This window comes from Peromyscus maniculatus, chromosome 1 (genome assembly GCF_049852395.1).
Source record: "Peromyscus maniculatus bairdii isolate BWxNUB_F1_BW_parent chromosome 1, HU_Pman_BW_mat_3.1, whole genome shotgun sequence".
NCBI lineage: Eukaryota > Metazoa > Chordata > Mammalia > Rodentia > Cricetidae > Peromyscus > Peromyscus maniculatus.
The window spans coordinates 36,133,707-36,157,101 of record NC_134852.1 but is presented as its reverse complement, the minus strand read 5'-3'; the positions used below and the strand labels follow the sequence as shown (position 1 = coordinate 36,157,101).

The 23,395-nt window shown below is 53.9% G+C and overlaps 2 protein-coding genes across 3 annotated transcripts; both read left to right on the top strand.

Moving 5' to 3' along the window:
* The first annotated feature begins 514 nt into the window (after nucleotides 1-514).
* On the top strand, nucleotides 515-8,448 carry Timm50 (translocase of inner mitochondrial membrane 50). 2 transcript variants are annotated; one of them, XM_006986298.4, is made up of 11 exons: nucleotides 515-668; nucleotides 1,495-1,645; nucleotides 2,294-2,325; nucleotides 2,507-2,528; nucleotides 5,353-5,411; nucleotides 5,493-5,612; nucleotides 5,908-6,012; nucleotides 6,094-6,192; nucleotides 6,779-6,935; nucleotides 7,205-7,311; nucleotides 7,977-8,448. In XM_006986298.4, exons 1-11 carry the CDS (start codon nucleotides 561-563, stop codon nucleotides 8,076-8,078), a joined length of 1,062 nt encoding a protein of 353 aa, XP_006986360.3. In that variant the 5' UTR covers nucleotides 515-560; the 3' UTR covers nucleotides 8,079-8,448. The 2 variants fall into 2 exon arrangements, with proteins under 2 accessions (XP_006986360.3, XP_042129398.1); XM_042273464.2 differs by having other exon boundaries at nucleotides 657-966.
* A 5,449-nt stretch (nucleotides 8,449-13,897) lies between these two features.
* Nucleotides 13,898-22,423, top strand: Dll3 (delta like canonical Notch ligand 3). The gene is made up of 9 exons (XM_076543008.1): nucleotides 13,898-13,970; nucleotides 14,046-14,380; nucleotides 15,425-15,482; nucleotides 16,790-17,032; nucleotides 17,197-17,414; nucleotides 19,302-19,524; nucleotides 20,978-21,557; nucleotides 21,768-21,849; nucleotides 21,962-22,423. Exons 1-9 carry the CDS (start codon nucleotides 13,898-13,900, stop codon nucleotides 21,965-21,967), a joined length of 1,818 nt encoding a protein of 605 aa, XP_076399123.1. The 3' UTR covers nucleotides 21,968-22,423.
* The last annotated feature ends 972 nt before the right edge of the window (nucleotides 22,424-23,395 follow it).

The following is a 23,395-nucleotide window of genomic DNA, read 5'->3' as shown; positions in this document are numbered from 1 at the left end:
CAGTCTCCTGATCCACGTGAATAAAAAAGTGAGGGCTGCCAGTCCAGCTCGCTTTTTGGGCCCCTGTCCACCTCTGAGAGGTGAAGGACTGGATGGTGGCCATCCTTAGGGCACCAGGGGGCGTGGTGGCAGGTGACCGATTCCTTAGGGCACCAGGGGGCGTGGTGGCAGGTGACCGATTCCTTAGGGCACCAGGGGGCCTCTGTCCATCCTTAGGGCACCGGGGGCGTGGTGGCAGGTGACCGGATTCCTTAGGGCACCAGGGGGCGTGGTGGCAGGTGACCGGATTCCTTAGGGCACCAGGGGGCGTGGTGGCAGGTGACCGGATTCCTTAGGGCACCAGGGGGCGTGGTGGCAGGTGACCGGATTCCGTGCGCTCCGTCCGGAGCAGCCTGGAGAACAGTCAACTCAGAGCGCAGCCAAGGAACTCCGCCCACACCTTTTTGTCCCTCTCGGGTTCCCGTCGACGCGCCCCACTCCGGCGGCCCCATTGGTCGCCGTCCCTGCCTGGGGCGGGAGCGAGCGGGCGAGTGGGCGGGGCCGCGCGGCGTCAGCGCAAGATGGCGGCCTCGGCGGCGCTGTTCTCGCGCCTGCGGAGCGGGTTCCGGGTCGGCGCGCGGGGACTGTGCACGCGGACAGCGCCGCCGCCTCCCCGCGCCTCGGAGCAGGTGAGCGGCACCGGGAGCGGCGCCCCGCTTCGGGGCTCCTCGCTAAGGTTTGACCGTGCGGTCGCAGCTCGGCGAGTCCGGAATACAGCGCCTCAGGGTGTGAGTGGGACGGAGCCCGCGCTTGGGGATGCTGCTCCCCGGGGCTGCGGCGCGGAGGTCCCAGTGCATCCTCTGGAGCCCGGGCCTTAGCCACGTGGGTGCCGGAGAGGTCCCTGTTCCCGGGGTGACACTCGACGGGGAGGGGTCCGCGACGCCGGGGCCCCAGCAGCCTGGGGACGTTTCGTCCGCACCGGCGGTGGTGAGCGAGGGAGCCTGGAGGGAGCCAGCTCGCCTTCTGTTTCCACCACGTCACTCTGACCTCCAGGGCCATCACTTTCCGTCCCCCGAGTCCCAGACAGGAGATTGCATCGCCTCGCCCCTCCTTCCCTCCCTTTCAGACCCCTCCATCTTGGGCCCTGGGTGCCCGATGCCCTAACTGTTCCTTCTGTCCCTTGTGTGACCTCCGCCCCTTTAGTTTGGCCCCCCTTCATCCCTTATTCTCCCTGCCCTACTCTTCCTGGCTCCAGACTCGGCATTCCTGTTGCGTCCAGGGTCTTGGGCAATCCGGCCTGTCAGCTCTTGAACCTCTGTGATCCTCTAGACAGTTTAGTTTGGACCCTCTGAGGGGACCAATCTGTCGACTTATCTCTCCAAGGACACAATTTTTCCGGGGCTCTGTGTGTGTCCACTTCCAGGCCCTTGATCTTGAGTCTACTTAGACCAACTTAGAGGTCAGAGTATCCTGCTGTTTCTCTTAGCTGACCTCACCTCCTTCCCCTCCACCCAGGTTGCTGAGATCGCCAGCCGTGGGGCCCCGAAGGCCCATGGGCCACAGCATCAGCCAGGCTCAGAAGGTCCCAGCTATGCCAAAAAAGTTGCACTCTGGCTTGCTGGCTTGCTGGGGGCCGGTGGGACTGTCAGCATCGTCTATATTTTTGGTGAGAGACACACCCCTGGCTTGCTGGCCCCAGGTTTCCGCTGTGAGACCTCCCTCAAACCATGTTCATTCCCTGGCTCCTCCCTCAATAGGGCCATCAACTAGGATACTCACCTAGGAACTCAAGAAGTTCCCTTCTACCCTTTGTACTTAAAGTTCTGTCCTCTAGTTGGTTCCTGTACCTGCATTCAGGAACTAAAGGGACAATGGGAAGAACGGGGCTGGCCCAGTGCCTGAAGCTATGCCTAATGTCTCCCCTCAGCAGCAAAAGCTTAACCTTCCCCTCCCCAGCCACTTTCTATCTCTTTTCCTTCTCTCTGTTTTTTTTTTTTTTTTTTTTTTTAGACAGGGTCTCTCTGTGTAACAGCCCTGGCTGTCCTGGAACTCACTTTGTAGACCAGGCCACAAAGATCACCTGCCTCTGCCTCCCGAGTGCTGGGACAAAGGCGTGCACCACCACGCCCAGCTAGCCCACTTTCTCTTAAATATCTTGGAATCCTGGACCCTAGCCTGTTCCTCCCCTAATCCAGGAACTGTGCCTAGCAATATTCCCTCTGAGTGGGGGGTCCAAACCCCGCATTCTCCCACACCTTCCAGAGCCAGCAGACTAGACTCCGGTTTCTTTCCCTTGTCTCTGTCTCCCTTGCAGGAAACAACCCTGTGGATGAGAACGGTACCAAGGTGAGCCATGAGACCAGGGGTGCTAGGAGTCTGCTCTGTGAGGGTGCGGGTGGGCCGCTTGGGCGGGTCAGGCTCCTTTCCCTCCCTCCTTGGGACCTTTGCCTGCTCAGCTTGGAGCCCCTTGGGTGGACGCACTGGACCCCTCCCTGTGCCGACCCAAACCTTTCCTTTTCTCCTCCAGATCCCTGATGAATTTGACAACGGTGAGTGACTAAACACGGGTTTGAGGTTCCCTGCTGTTCCCATCGCTGCTATTTTGTTCTGTCTGTTTAGAGCGCTGCTCCTCCATCCTGTACCCCAACGCCTCCTCCTTCCCTGAGGTGCAACAATTGGATGGCTTGGGAGAAGGACATAACAAAAGCCCCTCAGCCCTGGAGCAGATGGTCAGGAACAGATGGGGGCAGGAGCCCCAGCCATCCCTCCCAGGCACAAGGCTTCCTGGGCCTTAGATCTGAGCCTCTGTGGCCCCTGACCTCTTATGGCAGCCTCGTTTTTGTTTTTGTTTTTGTTTTAAAATCCCCGTCCCTACCCCAACTCATGCCTCATTTCTAAAACAATGTCGCTCAGTGTCTGTCCTGTCACCCCCCCACCCCCCCACCCCGTCCCCCCAATCTCCAAACACACTCCAGGTTCACCAGAGTTTGGTGAGGAACTTCTGATGGATGAGATAGTAGAGCAGTTGTACTAACTAAGTAACTAACTAAGTAACTAAGTAGCTAACCCTTCCTGAGAGAAAGTGAAGTTGGTGGGTCCAGAGAGCCCCCTGTGGGGGGAGGTGTGCAGACCGTGGGTACGAGCAGTGGTTGTTTCCCTGGTTAACACCGGCCAGGTGAGTGAGTCTGCTCTTTTAACTGGACAGGTGTCAAATCCTCTGGGTTTTTTGTTTTGTTTTCTTATTTATTTGTTTTTGAGACAGGGTTTCTCTATGTACCTCTGCTTGTCCTGGAACTCACTATGTAGACCAGGCTGGCCTCAAACTCACAGAGATCCACTTGTCTCTGTCTGCCAAGTGCTGGGATTGAGAGCATGCACCACCATCCCCTGCTCCCCACTGGTTTAAACAAGTTACTTAAATTGCACAGGTAGTCATGGTTTACTGTAAGTGTGCTTACTGGTTTAAACTGGCTTCAACATTGAGACTTTAAGAGGCAGGCTAATCTAAGACAGAGTTAGATTAGAAATGCGCGTTAAGAGCAGGGCGGCGGTGGTGGCCACGCCTTTAATCCCAGCACTTGGGAAGCAGAGGCAAGTAGGTCTCTGTGAGTTCAAGGCCAGCCTGATCTACAGAGCGAGATCCAGGACAGCACCAAAAGCTACACAGAGAAACCCTGTCTCAAAAAACCAAAAAAGAAAGGAAGAAAGAAAGGAAGAAATGCCACATTAAGGTATTTCCGTTTTTCCACTGAAGTCACATGTTCCCTTAGCAGAGCGTTTCCCCTTGTCTCTTGTGCTGATGGTTGACACCTGTTAGGACGACAGGGGCTGGGGTTGGAGGACCGCTGCTAGGCAAGGGCTCTCCCACCCATCTGCGTCCCAGCACGGTTTTATTTTATTTTATTTTATTTTTTCGTTTTTCGAGACAGGGTTTCTCTGCGTAGCTTTGTGCCTTTCCTGGAACTCACTTGGTAGCCCAGGCTGACCTCGAACTCACAGAGATCCGCCTGGCTCTGCCTCCCAAGTGCTGGGATTAAAGGCGTGCGTCACCACTGCCCGGCTTATTTTATTTTATTTTTTAAAGATTTATTTATTTATTGTGTATACAGTATTCTACCTACACACCAGAAGAGGGCACCAGATCTCCTTACAGATGGTTGTGAGCCACCATGTGGTTGCTGGGAATTGAACTCAGGACCTCGGGATGAACAACAGCCAGTGCTCTTAACCTCTGAGTCATCTCGCCAGCCCCACGGTTTTATTTTTAAATTATGTGTATGTATATGTGTCTGTGCAGGGTGTGCACATGAGTGCGAGTGTCCCCAAATGCTAAATAAGCTTTGGAGCCCTTGGAGCTGGAGTAACAGGTGTTTACCATCCTTGTGGTGGTGCCAGGGTCCCAACTCAGGTGTACCACAAGAGCAGTGCGGACTCCTAACTGCTGGGCCATCTCTCCAGCCCACTCTACTGCCCCACCCCTTAGTGGTTTTTTGTTTGTTTGTTTGTTTGTTTGTTTAATTTTAGGACAGGGTCTTACAAAATTGCCTGTTCTGACTTTAAGCTCACTATGTAGTCCTGGCTGCCCCTGAACTTGTAAATTCTCCTGCCTTAACCTTCCAAGTAGCTGGGATAACAGGCCTGTGCTACTGCAAACCAGCCTTGTTCCCACTTGGGACCAAGTAGTTCTTGGTTGCAGGGAATCTGTCCTGTGCGTTGTGGGATGCTTTAACAGTGTTCTGGGCATCTGCTCATAGATGCTAGAGTATGACCATGACCATTAAAAATATCTCATGGCCAGCAGTGGTGGTGTACACCTTTAACCCCAGCCCTCGGGAGGTAGAGGCAGGTGGATCTCTTGAGCTCAAGGCCAACCTGGTCTAGTGTTGAGTTCCAGGACAGCCAGGGCTACACAGAGAAATCCTGTCTTGAAAAACAAAGCCAAACAAAATAAAACAAAAAAAAAAATAACTCCATGAAGCTAGGCACAGCTTTAATCCTAGCACTTTCTGTTTTGTACCTGCCGTGGCGTGGAGATAGAAGTGTTCACAGTACACTGGGCAGGGGCGAGCGTGTCTTTGCCATCGCTGTTGAGATTCGCTGCTTCTACACTAGACACAGCAGGTGTGTGTGCAGGCTTGGCCGGGCATCAGGAGTTCAAGACGAACCTTGGCCATAAGAAGCCTTATCTAAAAAAACAAACCAGTAAAATAGGTATTCTTCCCCTAAAAACTGCCCCACTCTTGTGAGTTCTTTCCTGCTCTTCCTTAAGAAATCTGTTTGTTCTGCAAGTAAAGAAATCATAAAAATAAACTGATCTGCTCGGGAGGTGGAGCAGTGACTTACTTTGGAATCCCTTTGTGCCCGGTGTTCTAGATCCAATTCTGGTTCAGCAGTTGCGCCGGACATACAAATACTTCAAAGATTACAGACAGGTGAGTAGGGGGTGCTGGGCTCAGTGTGCATCCTCCCCGCCTGCTCTGTTCCTGAGTGTGAGCCGTGTGTGCTTTCTGCAGATGATCATCGAGCCCACCAGCCCCTGCCTTCTCCCAGACCCTCTGCGGGAGCCCTACTACCAGCCACCCTATACACTGGTCCTGGAGCTCACCGGGGTCCTCCTGCACCCGGAGTGGTCGGTGTGTCCTGCGGAAGGCAGCGGGTTGGGGTCTACTTGGGAGGATGGGTCAGGAGTGGTGGGCTCGCCTCACTTGGCTGTATGTCCCCTGCTGCCTTCGCATCCTTCGGTACCTACTTGAGGTTGTCAGACACTAGTCGACCTGGGCTCAGAGTAGATGTGCCACATGAGTGAGGCCCAGCCACATGCTCCCAAACCCCCAGGAGCAAACAGAAGCCTGCTCAGGGACCCTCAGGCTGGGTCTTGACCCTTCAGGCTTTCTGGTCTCAATGCTCCCCTGTCCTCACTGTCTGCAGCTGGCCACTGGCTGGAGGTTTAAGAAGCGTCCAGGCATCGAGACCTTGTTCCAACAGCTTGCCCCTCTGTATGAAATCGTCATCTTCACGTCAGAGACTGGCATGGTGAGGCTCTGAGCCAGAAGTGACAGGTGGGTGAGGTGCGGGAGGCTGGGATCCAGCCTCACCTACCCTCCATCCTTGCAGACTGCATTTCCACTCATTGATAGTGTGGACCCCCACGGCTTCATCTCTTACCGTCTGTTCCGGGATGCCACCAGATACATGGAGGGACATCATGTGAAGGTGCCATGTGGGGATCATGGTGGGCCTCGGGTAGATTTGAGGGTGCTTATACTGCCAAGAGAAAGGGGGCCCTGCTCCTTCTGATGTCAGTACTTGCCCCTAGCTTGGGTGACGGGTTAGGGGCACAGGCTTTGTTTTTGGAGCTGTAAATGGCTTCTGAGAGGCCTGGTAGGGACTGTCATAGAATCTGTTCCTTTGGCCAGTCATGCATCTAGACATGTTGACCAGGCCCCTGTTAACTGTGTCGTTAGGTTCTCCCCTGTATCTTGGTGACTCAAGGGTTTATGTCATTGCATGGAAAACTCAGGCTTTGACAAGGGCCTCTCTGTAATTCCTGGGTTTGTAGCCTATCAGACTTGGGGTAGACATTGAACCCACCAGAGGCCAAGTTCTCTCAGAGACCCCTAGCTTAGGTGTTCATGTGACCAGCTCCCCAGTTTCCCAGAAGCCTGAGGTCACCCTCCGTGTCCTGTATTCAGGAGACTCTGCAAGCCAGGACCACCCCAAGTGTATGATGCTGTGTCTGTCCCCCTGCGATCAGCAGGGAGGACACTGATGATTCCTGACCTGTGACACCCACTTCCAGGACATTTCATGTCTGAATCGGGACCCGGCCCGAGTAGTGGTCGTGGATTGCAAGAAAGAAGCTTTCCGGCTACAGCCCTACAACGGGGTCGCCCTGCGGCCCTGGGACGGCAACTCCGATGACCGGGCCCTGCTGGACCTGTCTGCCTTCCTCAAGAGTGAGACTGACCCCTGGTGTCCGCTCCAGAGCCCTCGACCCTGAAGACAATGGCAGACACTTGTCTGCCTTGTCATTAGTGTCAAACTGAGCGATCAGGGTGCAGGGACCTTTCTGGAATGCCCACACTCCTCTTAGGGGCTATTTGGGCATGTTTGGAGCCGCCCTCTCAGCATGGGACAGCGCTGACAGCGTCCAGGGCATGCCGACCCTTCCTCTGGGTCATGCCGAGGCCTGACTAACCAGCACCTCTTCCTGTTGTGCCTACAGCCATCGCGCTGAACCAGGTGGAGGACGTCCGGACTGTGCTGGAGCACTACGCCCTGGAGGATGACCCACTGGAGGCATTCAAACAACGGCAGAGCCGGCTTGAGCAGGTTAGGCTCCAGTCCCCACTGGTCACTTTTGAGGCTCCCAGAAGAGGTGGGTGTCCTGGACAGCTGCCTCTGTCTGCTGGATGTCGGCGTGAGTTTGAGCGCTGTCTTCCTTGGCCTCAGCCTCTGTCCGGGGCTCTCACACAGCCTGCCTCGCAGGGCTGTGCTAATGATTTGACAGCCTGGCCTAGGAGCAGGAGACAGGCAATAGTCAGCACGTGAGGTAAGTCCTCATGGCCTTGGGTGCTTTGGGGCCTTTCTTGGGGGGCTGTAGGTTTAGAGCTAGTCTACAGAGCTATGTGGATGCTTGGCTTCAGAGTCTGGGGGAAGAGTGTTTTATTGGTTTTGTTTTTGAGACAATATCTCCTATACAGTTCAGGCTGGCCTTAAACTCTGAATCCTCCTGACGCAGTCTTCTGAATGCTGGGTTTACAGGGGTTGTTTTCACTGGACTGGACAGGATTGACTTTTCAATTGTTTTTCACTGTGCTGGGGAGAGGAGAGTGCCTCTTGCATGCTAGTCCTGCACTCACCCCTGGGCTCAGAGGTGCTCTTGCCAGGGTCTGGGTCCTCCCATGTGGACTAGTGTTCTCTACTGGGCACACATCCAAAGGCAGGCAGGCTTCTGTGTCATGCTGACGCTGTCTTTTTCTGTCCCCCCACCCCAGGAGGAACAGCAGCGCCTGGCCGAGCTCTCCAAGTCCAGCAAGCAGAGCCTCTTCTTTGGCTCGCTCACCAGTCGCCTGTGGCCTCGCTCCAAGCAGCCCTGACTGCTAGGCCTCCTCAGACTTGGTGTCTGGGCCCCAGGCCCCAATCCTCACAGAGCAAGGCTTGGACGGCCACGTGTCCAATAAAGCGCACCCCAGATGCCACAATGCCTGTGTCCAGAGAGTCCAGATGGGGCGTGGGGTGAGGTCCGGGACTCGGTCATCGTCCCCAGTGACTGAGCACCACCAGGCACAGTGAGCGCCTTGTTGGATCGGGGCTCGTACCAGCCTGAGAAGCTGCCAGCCTGGGTCTCTGCTGCACCGTGTCTTCCCACTTACTGTATGAGCTGCAAAGAAAAGCATCTCTCTGGCTCTGGATTCCTTATGTGCTATGGAAATAAAGACAAGTGTGGCCTCTGGAGAGCCAAAACCAGCTCAAGCGCTGCTCGGCTTAGTGGCTCCTGGGAGGGTGGTCCTGGAGCTGTTTGATCATCCGTGTCTCATAGAAGCCAGAAATCAGGGTTACTTTTTTGTTTTTTAAGACAAGGTCTCACTGTGTAGACCTGGCTGGCGTTGATCTCAGAGATCAGCCAGCCTCTGCTTCCAAGTGCTGGGATTAAAGGTGTGCACCACTGTGCCCCCCTTTTTTCTTCTTTTGGAGACTGGTGGTTATTACATAGCTCAGGCTAGCCTGGAATTTCTAGGCTTAAGTAGTCGTCCCGAATAGCTGGGACTGGAGGCATGTGCCACTGTTCCCTGCTGGAAATCAGGATTTTAAAAAACAACAAAAACCCATTGGATTTCTCTAGTTTCATTATTATCTCAGTGGTACTAGGGATGGAACGTAAAGCCTGAGACATGCCAAGCAGGCATTCTACCAGTGAGCCCTGTCCCAATCCAGGTCGTGTGTGTGTGTGTGTGTGTGTGTGTGTGTGTGTGTGTGTGTGTGTGTGTGAAGGCAGAAGACAACTTGGGAATCGGTTGTACCATGTGGGTCTTGGAGGTGGAACTCCATCATTACTGAGTGGCAAGTTGTACCCTACTGAGCTGTTCTGGTTTTTGTTTTCTTTTGTGGGATTTTAGTGGGTTGAAGCAGAGTCATAAGTAGTTTTGGAGTGGCTATGGAGCAAAGGATGACCTTGAACTGCGGATCTCCCCCCCACCTCCTGAGTGCCAAGATGTATACCACCATGCACAGTTGATGTGTTTCTGGGGACCAGTCCACTCTACCCACTGAACCGCACCCCAGCCTCTTCATTTTAACAACCATGTGTGTCCACCAGCTTCTGCTTTGAACTAGCTATGTGGTGTTTAAGCATGTGAGTTCCAGTTCTGGGTTCAAATCCAAGGTCTTTCATTTCTTGGCTGGCTGTGGTTCTAGACAAGTTACTTAGCCTCTCTGGAGGTCAGTTTCTGCATCTACAACTGAATGGTTCTTTTTAAGATTTATTTTTGAGCTGGGCCGTGGTGGTGCACACCTTTAATCCCAGCTCTTGGGAAGCAGAGGCAGGCAAATCTCTGAGATCTAGGTCAGCTTGGTCTACAGAGTGAGTTCCAGGTCAGGGATACACAGAGAAACCATTTGGGGGAGAGGGGGATTTATTCTTGATTGTGTTTGTGTGTGAGTGCACACATGAGTCCAGGTGTCTGTGGAGACCAGAAGTGTGCATCCAGTCCCTTGGAGCTGAACTTCACAAGCAGTTATGAGCTGCCCACCATGGTGCTGGGAACTGAATTTGAGGTCACCTGGAAGAGCAGTGTGTGCTCTTGACTGCTGATTGATCTGTCTAGCCCCAATGATGGTTCTTTTATATCACATTTATGAGTGCTTTGTCAACACACCATGTACTCATGTCAACACACCATGTGCTCATGGAGGCCAGAAGGGGCCCTGGATTCCCCGAGGTGGTGAGCTGCCTTGTGAGTGCTGACTCTGGTGAGCAGCCAGTGTTCTTAGCCTCTCCAGCCCACCAATAATAGTTCCAACCAAATGGATAGGCCCTCATGTAGTGGCCACACAACCCTTAGGCAAGGCACCTCTGTCTCGGCTTCTGGTCTAAAGTAGGGTGAAGTGTCCATTTTGTTATCCAAGCTCTCTGTTCCAGCCGGCATCTAGTATTGGCCCAACTTAAATAATAATGATGCTTTCACGAATTTGAAGCCCTGGACCAGGTTGATTTTGCACTCTAGACTGTTTAAATGTCCTTGGTGGTGTCACAGGGGGAAGGGTCGGTGTAGTGCCATAGGGCTGTAATTTCAGCACTTAAGACTCAGACGTGGCAGAATTGACAAGTCGGAAGCAAGCCTGGTCATGTAGGGAGACTCAGAGAATTATAATTAACACCAAATTCCCAGCCTGGGGAACTGGGCAGTACAGAAGAGTGCCCCGTCATGTCCCGAAGATTCCCCTCCCTCTATTTTCCCAAAGACAGGGTTTCACTGTGTAACTTGCTGGCCTGGAGCTTGTTATGTAGACCAGGTTGGATACCACCTCACAGAGAACAGTTTGCCTTTTCCTCCAGGGTTCTGTGATTAAAAGTGTGTGCTGCCACATCTGGCTAAGATTCCCTATTTTCAGGAATGCTTGTTTTTGCATCTGGGGGCCCTGAGTTCGAGGCTGTGTCTAAAAAGGAGCAGTGGTGGGACAAAGCTTGTGTGAGAAACAGGGTCCTGGGTGGAATGGGTTGTGGATGGAGGGAACTGGCCAGTGTACTTCCCTGTTGGAGTGCGGTCTGGGGGACACACTTTGTCCACAGGATCCTCTGAGGAGGACATTGTGTTTGAGGCAGTCTTGCTATGTAGCTCAAACTGGTTTTGACCTTGAGTGATCTTCCTGCCTCAGCCATGTGCCAGACACCCTTTTAGAATGGACTTGACTTGAATCTGTTCCCTTCAGCATAAGGAAGAAGTGTGTTTGCTCTGTTACCCTGGAGACCAGGGCTCTGGTACCTTGGATGCCACCTGCTTCAGCATCCAGTGGGTCCATCAGATCTCTCCCTTTACCTTGGTGCTAACTGGACCGTTTCCTGTCCCCTCACACTGGGGGAGAGGATTGGGCGTAGGTGCAGAGGTCCTCAGACGATGCCCATAGGATGGGGCCTGGGAATTGAACCCCAAGTGCCTTATGCTCAAGGACTGCTTTGTTGTGGGAATCATTTGTGTCTAAGCAGGCCCCTTCCCCACACACCGTGGGATCTGAATTCCCAGGTCCCACCACTCAGAAGCCCTTGGTCAAGGCCTGAGCATCTTTCTCCTGGGAAGTCAGTTCAGCCTCCCTTGCACTTGTTTGCTTAAGCACTTGCTGGCACCAGCCGGTGGAGACACCACCGGAAGACAGCAGTGAGTAGATGATGGGAAGCACAGTCCCACTGTGCTGCTGTTCCCCGGGAAGATGCAGTGCAGGCAATTCTCGGGGGTCTAAAGCTAAAGATGAAAGGGGGGCAGAGTATGGAAGCTGGAGAGATGGCTCAGAGGTTAAGAGGGCTGGCTACTCTTCCAGAGGTCCTGAGTTCAATTCCCAGCACCCACATGGTGGCTCACAACTGTATAAGAGGATCTGATGCCCTCTTCTGGCATGTAGAGCACTTGTACATAAAATATAAGTAAAAAAAAAATTTTAAAGACAGGGTAAACACACAAGCCTGTAATTCTAGCTACTCAGGAAACTGAGGAAGGAGGATTGGAAGTTTCAGGCCAGCCTAGGTAACTTAGTGAGACCCTGTCTCAAAATCTGGAAGGGCTGGGAGCATAGATCTGTCACAGAGTGCTGGCCTGACAGGCGTGAGGAATGTAGACTCTAGCACAGAAGGAGAGAGTGAGAGACAGAACAGGTGAGAAGCAGTGTTTGGGGGCCTCAGAGATGTATTCATTAAATTATATTCATTATTTAATATAAATAATAATTTATATATCATTTAAGATATAAATTATATATTTAAAAGTAAATATATTTATATAAATTTAATAATTTATATACTGATAAGTAAATAATAACATTATTTCACGTATTTTTATTTGTATGAGGGTAGGGTGGGTGTGCACAAGCCACACCACCTATGTGGTCAGAGGACAGCATTTGGGGTCAGTTCTTCCTTCGTGTGGATCAGAGGATAAAACACAGGTCAAAGGCTGGGAGGCAGCGTCTCAGCAAGCGACCCAGCCAGCCAGAAGATGCTGCTTTAGACGGACTAATCTGGAAGGCCTCTGGGAAAGTGTGAGAGCTGAGCATGGAAGGAAGTGAGAGAGAACACTACAGGGATGGCCGAGTGTGCAGGCCGGGCCACCCCAGGTCACCCCTTTGCACTTGCTGCTCACCATGAGGTCTTCACCAGGGCCTTCTCGTGCTTCAGACCGTAGTGCAGACTTCGCCACCTCAGCATGGCCTCTGTTTCTGTGTATAAGGAGAAGTCCTAAACAGCCAAGAAGCCTTTCAGAAATCCCATAAAGTCTGCTTCCTGTGTGGCAGAGTTCTGGACACACTGTCTTGCCTTGTGGTTGAGTTTATAATGGATGCTGGGGACTGACTGAATCCACTGCTTGTGAGTGAGGCAAAGCCAGATGTGGGTTTTTGTGGTTGTATTGTTTTTGAGAGAGGCTTGATGTAGCCCGGGCTGGACTCTTTCTTCTGATTGTCCTGCCTCTGCATCTGCAGTCAGTGCTGGGATTAGAGGCCTGCCCACTACGTCTACTCACGGCTCTTTTCTACTGAATAATTACTGAGAAGGACTAGAGCTGCCCCTGAAATTATTAGCTAAGTATTAACTTATTATTTACTGTGTGGTGTGTGTGTGTGTGTGTGTGTGTGTGTGTGTGTGTGTGGTGTGTGTGTGTGTGATGGGCTTCCTCCATTTAAGCAGCTTTACTCAGTGCTTGACTCCAAGACACTATGACCAGAGACTGAGCATCTGCACCTAAGTAATTTTATTTGCCTGGATCCTGGAACACTAAGGGGCCCCTGCCTCCCCCACCCCCGGGAGGTGGCTATATTCATCTGGGGTGGATAGCGGGCCCCTGGTGCCTGAAGACTCATTTCCTGCCCATTTGCCCCTCACACCTTCCTGAGCCCAAACGGGAGGCCCAGCTGCGGCCCGGGGTGGGGTGGGGGGTGGGGGTGGGGGAGGGGGGCGGGTGGGGGAGGGGCGCGGCCGCCCGGCAGATGGCGACATTTACATACAGCTGGGAGACCCCTCGGAGGCCAGGCTCCTGGCCTGGCGTCTGGTGAGTCTGGTGACGCTGGATTTGGGGAAGAGAGGCTTTGTTTGAGGAGGTGAAAGACGCATGTATGCATACATGGGGCCTTCCACAAAGAATCCAGGATCTTCATTGTGTTTACTCACAGCTACATCCAAAACACACACTTAGAGCCAGCTGGAGACACAGCACTCACAGGTTCATGAGGTCCGCCACTCACAGGACATAGGGTCCGGACAGGACCTCACATCATAATTACTTACACGGTAGAGAGGAATGCACACAGCCACATAGTAAAGTCACCTGAACTTCAATTCCCCCACTCGGGGAACACAGAGAATCTTAGAATTCTTTACAAGCTTGTATCCGTGTTAACTGTCCACACCCGTGAGCTGCATAGCCCCCCGCCCCCCCGAAAGTCGTTCATCTTCAGTAGGCCTTTCCTGTAACACTCAGGCACACAGAGGCTCAGCTCCCGTCACTTTCAGATTGGCGCCCTCAGTCACAATCAGGATGAGCCCCATCACGTCGCCCACATAGAGTTACTGTGTCCTTTCCCCTCCGACCCTCTCCCCCTCGATCCCCAGGAGCCAGGAGGCTGGCTGAGGGGGCGGGGCGTCCCCTCAGATATAAGGCTCCAGGATCCGCAGCTGCGACTCCCGAGGCTACCCCCCATTCTGTCCCCAAAAGCAATGGTCTCCCTGCAGGTGTCTTTGCTTCCTCAGACACTGATCCTGGCTCTTCTCCTTCCCCAGGTCAGACTCGGCGGGATACAGAAAGGAAAGGGGTAGATGGGGTCGGGCTGAGACCTAGAGGTCCTAGGGAGGTTTCGTGGGGCAGATAGATGCCTAGGTCCCCGAGATCCCCTAACCCTGTGGCCCTCTCCGTCCCAGGCACTGCCGGCCGGTGTCTTCGAGCTGCAGATTCTTTCTTTCGGGCCAGGACCAAGCCCCGGGGCCCCGCGGTCCCCCTGCAACGCCCGAGGCCCTTGCCGCCTCTTCTTCAGGGTCTGCCTGAAGCCAGGAGTCTCCCAGGAGGCCGCGGAGTCCCTGTGCGCCCTAGGCGCAGCGCTGAGCACGCATGGCCCCGTCTACACGGAGCAGCCCGGGGCGCCTGCTGCTGCCCTGCCGCTGCCCGACGGCCTCGTACGTGTGCCCTTCCGAGATGCCTGGCCGGTGAGCCCAACCCCGACACCCAGATCTCCAACCTCCTTCTGTCCCCCAGCTCCTGACACCCTCCCGTGCCCCACACCTTAACTACCCCGGGACCCACATTCCCAGATCCCTCAGCACCCCTCTCTGAGGATGTCTAAAAGTTCTCATCGTTTTGTGGTTGTTTGGTTGGTTATGTATGTATGTTTTTAGTTGGGGGAGGGGAGACACGCCTGTGCTACAGTGACATGTGGATGTCAGAGGACACTTTGTGCGAGTCGTGTCAGTTCTGTGGGACCCAGGGATTGAACTCAGGTTTTCAGGCTTTCTGACAAATGCTTTCACCCAGTGAATTATCTCCCCCACCCTGTGTTTTGTTTTTAGAGATGGGCCTGGCTGTCCTTAAGTTCACTCACTGGGTTTCTGAATCTGATCTTGAATTCCTGCACCTCCTGTCTCCACCCCCACACCCCACCTCCTAAATTCTGGATTATAGGCATGCAATCAACAAGCTGGGCTTTGGGGGGGGGTGTCTTTGTCTTTATTCTAGTTCTCCTTGAACCCAGGGATTCTCCCAAGTGCTTTCTTGGGGTCCCCCAATCTCACTGGTTGGTACCCGCCTCTTCAGATCACCCTTAGAATCCTAGTGCCCATCCCTGAAGCCTGCAGAGCTCAGAAAGGAGCAGGTCCATATTTGGAATTTAGATAAGTTTGGAGACTTTACTTTTTCCATATTTAATTTCCTCACCTGTGAGGTGGGAACATCTGCTACTTTCTTTTTGGATAGGGTCTTGCTAGGTACCCCAAATTGACCTCAAAATTGAAATCCTCCTACCTCGGCCTTCTGGGTGCTGGGACACAGGCTTGGGCAAACATATCTGGCACACTGATTTCTTTTGAGGGACTCAATAGGTATCTGGAATGAGGCCAGAATGTTGCTGGTCCCCTGGCCTGCTCCTTCTGGGAATGTTCCCTCGATCAGGCCCAGAACTGGCTTCCAGACTCCATGCTGCTGTCTGGCTTTCACTGAGAGGTGTCTCTGACCACTCTCCTTCTCCATCCAACCAGGGCACCTTCTCCCTCATCATTGAAACTTGGAGAGAGCAGCTGGGGGAGCGGGCTGGAGGTGAGTGTCTTCAGTCTCGGAACTTTGGTAGGCAAGGGCAATGTGGGGTTCAGGACAGACATGGGGCCTGTCTCTAAGGTGGAGCATTCATGGGAGGGGGGGCTATGATGTCATCATAGCTCCTGTGATGTGGTGCTGGGTTAGCAGTTTGGATATAGAAGAGTCAACTGTGGGAGCGCTTGTTGCTCTTGTGGAGGACGGGTTCAGTTCCCTGCACCCCTGTGGTGGCTCACGTCCATGACCCTAGTCCTGGAGGATCCTATGCTCACTACCTGTGCTTTTCAGTCCTGTGCCACCTACGTGCATCCAGGTAAAACACTCCTAAACACAAAAAAAGGAAAAAGAAATGTATTTTAAAAGTCCCAATGGTAGCAATGGAGAGGCCTTGTTCTGGTACAGGTTGAGCATCTCTGATCCAAAAATGAGACACCCCAAGTGCTCAAAAATCCATTTATTTTATCTTTTGTAACGGAGCAGAACTCCCCATATGCTAGGCATAGACTCTACCCTTGATCCTTGCCCCCAGCCCCTCACTGGTAAATTCTAGGCCCACTACCTACCTCCTGGGCCCTGGTTTTGTATTTGAAACAATGTTTCCTGTAGCCCAGGCTGCCCTGGAAATGGCCATTTAACTGAAGTGGTCTTGAGTTTCTGGCCCTCCCCATCTGCCTCCCAAGCACTAAGATTACAGGGATTGCCCCCATTGTGCTGGGCTTAGATTTTAAGTCTTTTTTCTTGAAACAGGGTCTGGAATAATGTAGACAGGCTTTTAACTTGCGGTGTAGCCCAGGCTGTCCTGGAATTCACAATTCTCCTGCCTCAGCCCCCAGAGTGCTGATGTTATGAACATGAGCCGACACTTTGGGCCTCTCCTCCTCAGATTTCTAGATAAGGTTCCTCTATTGATAAGAGGCGTTGGAACATCCATCTGCCCGACCTTTTGCTCTTTTTGAGGCTTCTGCTGGGACTACAGGCGTGAGAGGGGCCGCTACTACAGGAAGACCTTGCGGGGGCGCTACGACCTCACTACCTTGACCATAGATACTGATGTTACAAGATGTTACAACGTTTCCTATTTTAATATTAAAGCATTCTGGGGCAAATACGGCATTGTTTGGCTTCTAAGAAACCTGTCATCGTGACATTAGATGAAGTGTGACATGCAGGTCCCTGGGTGCACTAGGAGAAGGAGCAGGCAGGCTTACTAACGAGGGCTTTTATCCTTCTCTCGATGACAAGGAGCTCCCAGGGCTGGGTAAGGAGGGGTGGGATGCCTTGGATCCCAGCGCCCTCCTTTCTCTCCGCAGGGCCCGCCTGGAACCTGCTAGCACGCGTGGCCGGCCGCAGACGCCTGGCGGCCGGGGGCCCGTGGGCCCGCGATGTGCAGCGCGCAGGCGCATGGGAGCTACACTTCTCCTACCGCGCGCGCTGCCAGCCGCCCGCCGTAGGGGCCGCCTGCGCGCGCCTGTGCCGCCCGCGCAGCGCCCCCTCGCGGTGCGGCCCGGGACTGCGCCCCTGTGCACCGTTCCCCCAGGAGTGCGAAGCCCCGCGTGAGTCCCTCTGTGTGGCCCGCTCTCCCCCGCTCTTCTTGCTTAAGCGCGGATCCCAGTTCCCTCCCACACCCCATCGATCTCCGGGGAACTGAGGGTCCTGGATCTCAGCCTGCTCTAGCATTCACATCATGTTCTCTCTGCCTTTCCTCTGCCTCCTGCAGCCATATGTCGAGAGGGCTGCAGCCCTGAGCACGGCTACTGTGAAGACCCCGATGAATGCCATTGCCTGGAGGGCTGGACTGGACCCCTCTGCACTGTCCCTGTCTCCGCCAGCAGCTGCCCGAACTCCAGGGTCCCAGGTCCTGGCAACACTGGATGCCTTTTACCTGGGCCTGGGCCCTGTGATGGGAACCCGTGTGCCAACGGGGGCAGTTGTAGTGTCAGTATTGCTTTCCACCACATCTTGATTACAACTGTGCGTGTGTGTGTGTGTGTGTGTGTGTGTGTGTGTGTGTGTGTGCGCGCGCGCGTGCGTGTGTGTGTGCGTGCGCGTACGTGTGTGTGCGTATGTGTGCGTGCGTGTGTGAGTGTGTGCGTGCGCGTACGTGTGTGTGTGTGTGTGTGTAGACCAGACAGTGTCTTTATCACAGGGACTCCCACTCGGCATAGAGCGGCCCGGCGGGCTGGACTGTGGGGCCAGTCTGTCTCTCTCTACTCCTTCACCACTACTGGGATCACAGATGTGCACCTCCAAGCCCGCGTTTTATGTGGGTGCTGGGGATCTGACCTCAAGTCCTCATTTTTTCACAGAAATTATTTACCTCCTAATCATCTCCGCAGGTCCCTCTCCCAAGACAGGGTCTCACTGTGTAGCGTGGCTGGCCTGGAGCTTACTTGGTAGACCTGGCTGGTCTTGAACTCACAGAGATCTATTTAGGCCTCATGAGCACTGGGATTAAAGGAGTGTGCTACCGCATCTGGCAAACCCACCCCACACAGATTTCTTTGAGATAGGTTCTAGCTATGTAACTCAGGCTGGCTCAGAACTCCTAATTCTCCTGCCTCAGCCACCTTGAGTGCTAGGATTACAGGTGCGTGTCATCATGGCTTACTTGATTAGGAGTTTTTATAGAGCTCGCCCTCTCTGGGCTCTGTGACATTGCAACCTAGGAGGCTGCAATCCCAGACAGGTAGCAGCTACCTGGGAAGCCTTCCTGGAGGTGTCCACCTGCATCTAAAGTAGGGATTAGGACATGGGAATGGTATTGAAGAGCAAAAAGTAAGTGGGCAGGGTCATAAGGCGTGTGGGTGGCAGTTACAGAGTCCTGTTGAAGGTTTGGGATCAGGGCACGCGCCAAGGGTGGAGACACCGGACAAAGCTTCCTGAGGACTGGTCCATGAGGCAAGGAGAGGGCAGTGGAGGAGCAGGGCTGGGAAGAGGGATGCCCGGAGAGTAGACTCCGGCGGGATTTCTGATGCTGACAGCGTGGGTGGGACACCGAGACTCAAAGTACAGCGCGAGAGAGGAGAAGGGAGCTCAGTGAGCCTTCATGGCTGGAGACGGCATGGCTGAGGAGCAAGAGACCTTGCCTCGAGTTTACCAATGAGGGCCTGGGGCGAGCATCAGCAGAGGAGGCCTGTCCAGAATCCTCCAATAAGGAGTTGGGGGTGTGGCTCAGAGATAGCGCTTGCCCCGAGTCCACCAGTGAAGATTTGGGGTCTTGGCTCAGGAGTCAAGCACTTTCTTAACCTGTAAGAGGCCCGGGGTTTCATTCCCTAACACATAAGGGAACTTTGTGGGGCAGCTGGGACTGTAGCTCGTGGCTGATCACTTGCCTTGCACATGAAAGGTGCTGAGTTTGGTCTTCAAGTGAGGGGCAGGAAAGAAGCCTTCCTGGAGGTAGTGTGGTAGCTCACTCTTGGAATCCCAGCACTCGGGACACTGAGGATCCTGAGCTCCAGGCCGTCCTGGGCTCCAAGGGGAGACCCTGTCTTTTAAAATTGTTTTCATGAGAGAAGTGGGCATAGAGTTGATGTGTGTGTGTGTGTGTGTGTGTGTGTGTGTGTGTGTGTGTGTGTGTGTAGGCAGGCCAGGTAGGCACAGTGGGGTAGGAACAGCTTTCTGGGCTTCAGAGCCTCACCCAGTCTGGGATTCTGTGTGCAGAAAAATCAGCATGGAGTGGATTGAAGGTCACGTGGGCGGCACTCCCGGGGAAGCCCTGTACCCTGGGACTTGGGGCTGGACAAAGAGCCATAATGGTAAAGGAGAAGGAAGGGATTTGGCTCCGAGGAGCCTCCTGCCCAAAGCCAGCTTGTCTCTGTTCAGGAAACCTCCGGCTCCTTTGAATGTACCTGTCCCCGGGGATTCTATGGGCTTCGATGTGAGGTGAGCGGGGTGACATGCGCAGATGGACCCTGCTTCAACGGCGGCCTGTGTGTTGGTGGCGAAGAACCTGACTCTGCCTATGTCTGTCATTGCCCACCTGGTTTCCAAGGCTCCAACTGTGAGAAGAGGGTGGACCGGTGTAGCCCGCAGCCATGTCAGAATGGTGAGGAGGGGAAGCCAGAGTGGCCAGGGGTAGGGATGTAAAGTTGGGGGGGTGGGTGGGAGTAGGGTCTCTGCGTGGCTCAGATGGCCCTGGGTGGGAATCCTGCCTCTATGTCCTGTGTGGCCTAAGTCCTAGGGACATGACCCTCCTCCCTCTGCCTCCTCCATTCTTTGAAACAGGCAGAGGAGTCATCTCATAGGTATTTGTTGAGAATGTACTGCCCATCAGGCCTTGATTTAAGCATTGAGGATACATCGGAGAGGGAAACCCAAGTCCCTGCCGATTTGGAGCTGATGTGATAGAGGGATGTGCTCAGCGCATTGTGGATCAGGAGGGGTGCCAGTGTGTCAGAGCAGACTGAGCCAGGGTGGAGAGAGATGAGGTCAGGCCTCGGACAGGAGCAGACCCTGGGGACCTGCTGGGAAGATGTTCTTTTGCTTTTTCCCTTGAGTGAGATGGAGCCACAGAAAGTTCTAAGAGGGAGAACCCTGATTTGACATATGTACTAAATGATTAGATGAGGTCACGCTGGGCAGAGTGGCCCATGCCTAGAAATCCAGCACTCTAGAAGGCAAAAGCATCAGGAGTCCAAGGTCACCCTGGGCTATATAATGAGTTCCAGGCCAGCCTGGGCTGCATGGTCATCTCACAAAACCCAAAACCAAACGAAAGGTTAAATAAGACCATGGATGTAAAGAGTCTGGTAGATACAGTGATGCCTATATATTGTTACAGTTGAGTATGGTTGCATAGTTAATTCTAGCACTCTGGAGGCTGAGGCCAGACGATTATAGGCTAGCCCGAGCTAATACTGAGCGCCTGCCTCAAACCTGAAACCAAACCAGACCATTGTTTCCTGTGGAATGAGTGACAGGGGGGACAGCACTAGACCCTGATCTTTTGCAAGTACCAGCAGTTGTCTCTCTCAGGGGTTCCTCTTTCGCCCACTCAGAACTCACAGGGCATCGGGGCTGTGGTGTGGGCCCAGGGCATCGGGGCTGTGGTGTGGGCCCAGGGCATCGGGGCTGTGGTGTGGGCCCAGGGCATCGGGGCTGTGGTGTGGGCACAGGGCATCGGGGCTGGCTCTGGGCTGAACCAGAAAGGTGAGAAAGCTTCCCGGAGGAAAGGGCGTATGAACAGAGAGGGGTCTGGAGAAAAGGAAGGAGAAAGAGAGGCCTCGGTAGGAGTAGTCCTGGGCAACCTTGCTCGATGGCCTGCACCCGTAGCCCCAGCATCTGGGAGGAGAACGCAGGAGGACTCTCTGTTTGAGGCTAGCTGCGTGCCACTTCAAAATGTTTTTACAGCATGGGCGAGGGCCAGCTCACTCAACGACGTGGCTCTTGAGACAGGGAACTTTGAAAGTCTGGTCAAAGAGAGGCGGAGGGGCCGCAGGGGGCGGAGGGGCCGCGGGGGGCGGGCCGGGCCGCTGGAAGCTGACTCGGTTTCCCCGCAGGCGGCCTCTGCCTGGACCTGGGCCACGCCCTGCGCTGCCGCTGCCGCGCGGGCTTCGCGGGGCCGCGCTGCGAGCATCACCTGGACGACTGCGCAGGTCGCGCCTGTGCCAACGGCGGCACGTGCGTGGAGGGCGGCGGCGCGCGGCGCTGCTCGTGCGCGCTGGGTTTCGGCGGGCGCGACTGTCGGGAGCGCGCCGACCCCTGCGCCTCTCGCCCCTGCGCGCACGGAGGCCGTTGCTACGCCCACTTCTCCGGCCTTGTCTGCGCCTGCGCGCCCGGCTACATGGGCGTGAGATGCGAGTTCGCGGTGCGCCCCGAGGGCGCGGACGCGGTGCCCGCGGCCCCCCGGGGCCTGAGGCAGGCAGACCCACAGCGCTTCCTTCTGCCTCCCGCCTTGGGGCTGCTGGTGGCCGCGGGCTTGGCGGGCGCCGCGCTCTTGCTCATCCACGTGCGCCGCCGCGGCCCTGGCCGGGATACTGGGACTCGTTTGCTGTCTGGGACCCGGGAGCCTTCGGTCCACACGCTGCCGGATGCACTCAACAATCTGAGGATACAAGACGGTGCTGGGGATGGCCCCAGGTGAGGGGGGACACCTTGTCACCATGGCTAATTTGATTGGCCTGATTCCTTGATGCATGTTCCCGATTGGACCCTCTTACCCCGGTGTTGGAGCCTTCGGATGGGGTCATTGCAGAATTCCTCCTGGCCAACCTGGGGTTCCCCTCTTTGATGGGTGCGGGAAAACAACTCATGGGGTCTGAATTGTCCCCGTTTTCTCTCCTCCCACAGTTCGGCTGACTGGAATCACCCTGAAGACGGAGACTCTCGGTCCATTTATGTCATACCGGCCCCTTCCATTTATGCTCGAGAGGTACTTGAGTCCCAGGTTCTCATGCTCCAGGCCTTGGGCACTTGGCTCCGAGGCAGCCCCCGGCCCCATGCCTTTTCTAATGCTTCTTTCTCATTTCTTCTTTTTTTTCCAGGCATAATCCTGCCCCTTCTCTATCATCGCCTGGAGATGGAGTCCGAATGTTTTTGTTTGCTTTGTGGTGCCCAATCTCTGCCACCCCATCCCCCACCACACTGACTGGAGGCTGGGAAGTGTGTTTGGGAGGATTTTGATGTTGGAAGTTGTACATAATGCTTATTTATAACCTAACTTTTCTCATCTCCTGAGACATCTATCTATAAAGGCTTTTATTTTGATCTACTACATCAGGCTGAGAACTTTGTTTTTGATGTTGGAACTAAGGAAGAGAGATGTCCTGTAAGGAGAATAATAGAATTTGTTTGTTTTTGTTTCTTGTTTTGGTTATCTGCAGACAGAGTTTCTCTGTGTAGCCCTGGCTGTTCTGGAACTCACTCTGTAGACCAGACTGGCCTCGAACTCAGAGATCCATCTGCCTCTGCCTCCCAGGTGCTGGGATTAAAGGTGTGTGACACCATGTTGGGCGATTTTTTGTTTTGTTTTGTTTTTAAATTGAGGCAAGATGCTATGGCTTGGAACTCATTATGTAAACCAGTAGTTCTCAACATATGGGTTGAGACCCCCCTCTTTAGGGGTCAAACTGCCCTTTCAGGGTCACACATCAGATATCCTGCATATCAGATATTTACATTACCATTCATAACAGTAGCAAAATTACAATTACAAATTAGCAACCAAGTAATTTTATGGTCAGGGTCACCACAACGTGAGGAACTGTACCTAAGGGTCGCAGCATTAGGGAGGTTAAGAACCACTGAATTGTAAACCAAGCTAGCATCAAATTTTCAGCACCTTCCTGGCTTCTGCTTCTAGCATACTGGGAATCACAGACACGCACCACCACTCTGGGCTAGGATTGATCCTTTGATAGAAAGGTTCATCGAAAGTGAGGGCTCATGGTTATGCTGTGGCACAGGGGAAGGATATGGATTAAAATCAGCCAAGGAAGTCTGGTGTGGTGTCATAGGCTCTAATCCCAACACTTGGAAAGCAGAGGCAAGTAGATCTCGGTGTTTTCAAGGCCTCGCTGGTCATAGCAATTTCCAGGCCAACCAGAGGTATATAGTGAGACCCTGTTTTAGGAAAAAGAAAAAAAAAAGTGGATAGGAGGATTGTAAGCCCAGCCTAGCCTATATAGCAAGACTATTTCCCAAAGACAACAGAAAGCAAACCAAAACAAGAAATAAATTTAAAACTCAGCCAATTAGAAGACAGGTGTGGGCCAGGGTCCAGCTAAGTTCCTAGCACAAACATCTGGGTGTCCTTGCTGGTGGAGCCATGGACTGCAGTGACTTCTGGAAGCATGGTATGATAATGGACATGGAATACTGCGGACCAGGAAGCATGCCTGCATCCCAGAGCCCAGTTTCCATGGGATCTTGGTCAGGCAGACAGAGTTAATCGCCCTTCCAAGGCTGAGCTACGAGTG